We start from the raw sequence: 4,422 nt of genomic DNA on the forward strand, positions 1-4,422 counted from the left end.
TTATTTAGATAATAATAACGGAATAATCAATAATAACAACAATTCCGAATTGCTGGGATAATTAGGTTCAAAAGGTAATAAAATATGAATCAACTTCTTTATTCGATCTTTACCTAGCAATCTATGCTTGACGTCATATGCATAAAATAATGGGTAACTAGGTTAATTTCCATGATCAAAAAAGCCACTAGCACGTTTCTAAACTTAGTCCGCCAATAATAGTGCCGTTAGAAGGTTTATTGTTAGACAATAATTTCCCAGACAAAGTATGATTGTAGACTACCATCAGCAACGACTTATTTTGATATGAACCGATATTGTTCTTGTCAAATAGCGTTGGATATCCAGTCCATTTTATTTTCACATTTATTTTAAAATAGATTATTAATTTTTAGGCATTGAAATTAATTTTACTGTATATCAATTGGTGGAATTTGTTCGATACTTTTGGATCCGTAGGACATTAATCCGATAAGAAAATATCGCACAAGAACTTAGCGATTGATAAGTACCTAAAAGGGGAAGAGAGAGAAAAAAACGGAAATTGACACCGCCAAAAAATGGCAGCAAAATCATTTTCCGTCTTGGTAATCATTTTTGCCATAGCTATCACCAGCTATGGTCAAAGTTCATCAGATATGAGTAAGTAGAACAAAATTCTAACAAAAATAATTCTTCACCTTTGATAAATGAAAGGCTATTGCTTTTAACTTTGCCTAACTCAGTATGGAGTCGATTACACTTAGAGTTTTTATTGTCATTTAATAATTTCTACTGCTACAACCGCCAGCTTTCATCAATTATCAGCGACTAGTAATAATTAAGCAATCCTGTAATTGTACATAAAGTTAGTATATATTAGTTTTTACCCCAATAAGTTAAATACAAGTAATTCTAATAGTTTTTTTTTAAGCGTTCATCACTTCTGAAACTTTATAATGGAGATTAATAGAAGACAAGTATAGCAATGTATATTTCTTACATCAATATATTAGAGCGATCTTTGTATTAAATCAATGGAGACAGTTTTGCTCTAAAAATAATTTAGTGGTATTTCAACATTCATATATCGTAAAATTCTGACTCACAGGTCACAGGCACCTTTAAAAATATAAAGCATTAATTTTAATAGCCAAATTTTGAGTTGATAAGAAGAGACATCCAGTTACAAGGCTATTTATTCCCCAACCATAGCCATCAACAATTATTACATTATGGTACGGTCGCTTAAGCTATAAAATACTTTACGACATTATTGCTTTTTGTGATCTTGATATCACAACCTAATTTTCAATTTACTGGTTAAAAATCCAGCCGATTTTATTTTCAAGTCAGTCAACGCGAATAACTAGACTTTAAAAAAATTTTATAAGTATTCGCAATCTTAAACATATACTTTCAAGTCTGGTTACTATCGGTGCCGAATTTACCAAACTAACCGGTAGAAGTGAAAAGATTAAAATATTCTGTCGTCTATATAAAACAATAAATCGCATGGTAGGAGCCCTACCATCTTATGTTAATGCCAGATACTCAATATTAATGAGTTAAAAGATTCTCCCTATCCGTATAGGGAAATCGTATGAAAGAAAGGAAGGAAGGCAATAATTATTCAACCTACGGCAAAAATTATCAACCATTAAATAATTAATTTTCAGTAAATATAGATACTAGTGTAACAATCATGAACGCTAATTAACAGCAGTGGAAACTTAATTTTTTCATAAAAATTGAATACAGTGTTTGAAAATGAATTTTTTTTAATTCAATATTACTTCAACATTAATACTGCATGTTTTAGCCTTCGGAAAGAATTTTACATTGAAAATACCTCATTGTACCTGTTATAAAATAAATAAATATTAAGACGTATAAATTTACATTCAATCCAGGCTTGTAGAAATGGGCTGCTATAATTATGTAAGATGCCAGTACTAATACTTACTGTTTTTGCTTTTTGTAATTTTAGCTTACACATTTGAATCATCTTCTACCGAATATTCCGTATATTCTTCCATGACCTCAAATGCGGCATCAGATTCATCGTCAGCTTACACAATTGAGTCATCTAGTACTGAATCCGCTGCATATTCTTCCATGACCTCAGATGTAGCATCAGATTCATCGTCATCTTACACAATTGAGTTATCTAGTACTGAATCCTCTGCATATTCTTCCACGACCTCAGATGTCGCATCAGCATCAGAGTTATCGTCAACTTACACTACGCCAAGCAGTAATTACGAATATTCATCAGCCAGTACATATACGAATACTAGCTCATCAGCTTACTATTCGTCTACAAGCTCAAATTCAACATCAAGCTCAACATACATTGCTCCAAGCGGTACTTATGAATATTCATCAAATAGTACTTATACAACTCCAAGTTCTTCGACTTACTATCCATCTACAAGCTCAAATTCTACATCGAGCTCAAGTTATATCGAACCAAGCAATACTTATAGTTATGATGACTTCTCAACTAGTGAATACGAGTATACAACTCCAAGTTCGTCAACTTACTATTCATCTACAAGCTCAAGTTCTACATCGAGCTCAAATTATACCGCTTCAAGCAGTACTCAAGCGTATGAATATTCATCCACCAGTACATATACAGCTACTAGCTCATCAACTTATTATAATTATTCATCTATAAGTTCAGCTTATAATCCTTCAAACAGTACTAGTACGTATACTACTCCAAGCTCGTCAACTTATTATTCATCTACAAGCTCGTATTCAACATCAAGTTCAACCTATACCGCTCCTAGTAGTACTTACGAATACTCATCGGCCAGCACATATACAACTCCAAGTTCGTCGACTTATTATTCATCTACAAGCTCATATTCGACATCGAGCACAACTTATACCGCTGCAAACAGTACTGACGAATATTCATCGACTATTACATCTCTAACTTCTAGCTTGTCGATTAATTATTCGTCAACGAGCACATATACAGCCCCAAGCTCATATTCAACATCGAGCTCAATATACACCCCACCAAACAGTACCAGTTCATATACCGCTCCAAGTTCGTCAACCCTTTATTCATCAACAAGCTCTTATTCAGCATCGAACTCAACTTATACCGCTCCAAGTTCGTCAACCTTTTATTCATCAACAAGCTCTTATTCAACATCGAACTCAACTTATACCGCTCCAAGTAGCTCTAGCACATATCCAACTTCAAGCTTATACTCAACATCGAGCTCAACATATACTGCTTCAACCAATTCTAGTACTTACTCATCTACTAGCACTTATACACCTCCAAGTTCGTCGCACTCATCTACGAGCTCATATTCCCCACCAAGCTCATCATCTATTTACTCTACAGGGACAAGTAGTTCTGTGAGTGTGAATCCGTCGTCGAGCACATCTGCAACATTGAGCTCAACCAGTTCTTCAACTTTCTATTCATCTTCCAGTACCTATATTGCACCATCTTCGTCAAGTCAAGACCAAATAAGTAGCACTTATGTTGCACCAAATTCTTCTCATCAGCAGTCGTCCACTATTCATTCAACTACTAGTTCACATCTACCATCTTCTAGTGGCTTTACTTCTCAAACTTTCTCTACTTCTACAAATCCAGCAACACCAACAACACAACAATCAGCTACTACTGTCACTGCAACACCAACTGGAACATCTCCCAATGTAGCTACTACACCACCACGTAAGTAATAAACAGGATTATACCTGATCTTTAACTCTAATAGGGTGTCATACATAAGTCAAGATAATTTCTTCCTTTTATTTTATTTATTAAGCAATCATAAATACATAATATTTTAATCAAGATGTAAACTTCAATCCTTACTGTATCACATTGATTAATATCAGTATCTCGTATTATCGAAATTTCGTACTATAGCAAGTAGATTATATCCGTATGGTTCATCTCAAGGAGATTCATCTTTCGGTAATCGCTTCCTCATCCGACGTCGTCTTTATCTTAAATCGCCTATTTACTTTGCTAACAAGTTCTATCAAACGCTTTATGTAAGTATTATACTGTAAATAATATAGTTGTTCATAAGAGTTTAGGGTACTAATGCGTCTGTAATGTTCTCGTATTTGAAATTGGATTAGATCTGTTCCAGTGGTTATGTCACATTCCATTTTTCGCATTGCTACTATTATCCATCATCATTCCGTTATTACAACATTCCATTGGTGGCACCATTCTTCAGCGGAAACGATATGAGACATTACTATAATACAAAATCCCGTGTTTATTACCATGAATATAGTAATTTTGATAGCTCTACATCGTCTCAATCGATCCTTAGTCGAGCTACAACCGATGTTGATCAATTCCAATCACAACTCAAGCTTCATAGTAATTGGACAAGCTCACAATTAAAGCCAAATTCGGCCTTTATCATCATACTTTAAGAATTTAAT

At 34.0% G+C, this 4,422-nt stretch overlaps 1 protein-coding gene across 1 annotated transcript; it reads left to right on the forward strand.

The window, feature by feature from the left end:
* Nucleotides 1–560: 560 nt before the first annotated feature.
* Nucleotides 561–4,017, forward strand: TRIADDRAFT_62472 (uncharacterized protein; the record flags this gene model as incomplete). Its single annotated transcript, XM_002118400.1, has 3 exons — nt 561–642; nt 1,970–3,691; nt 3,890–4,017. Coding segments are annotated over 3 exons (1,932 nt in total), but the record flags the coding sequence as incomplete, so codon positions are not given.
* Nucleotides 4,018–4,422: the final 405 nt, after the last annotated feature.

Source organism: Trichoplax adhaerens, genomic scaffold (genome assembly GCF_000150275.1).
Source record: "Trichoplax adhaerens TRIADscaffold_63 genomic scaffold, whole genome shotgun sequence".
Lineage (NCBI taxonomy): Eukaryota > Metazoa > Placozoa > Uniplacotomia > Trichoplacea > Trichoplacidae > Trichoplax > Trichoplax adhaerens.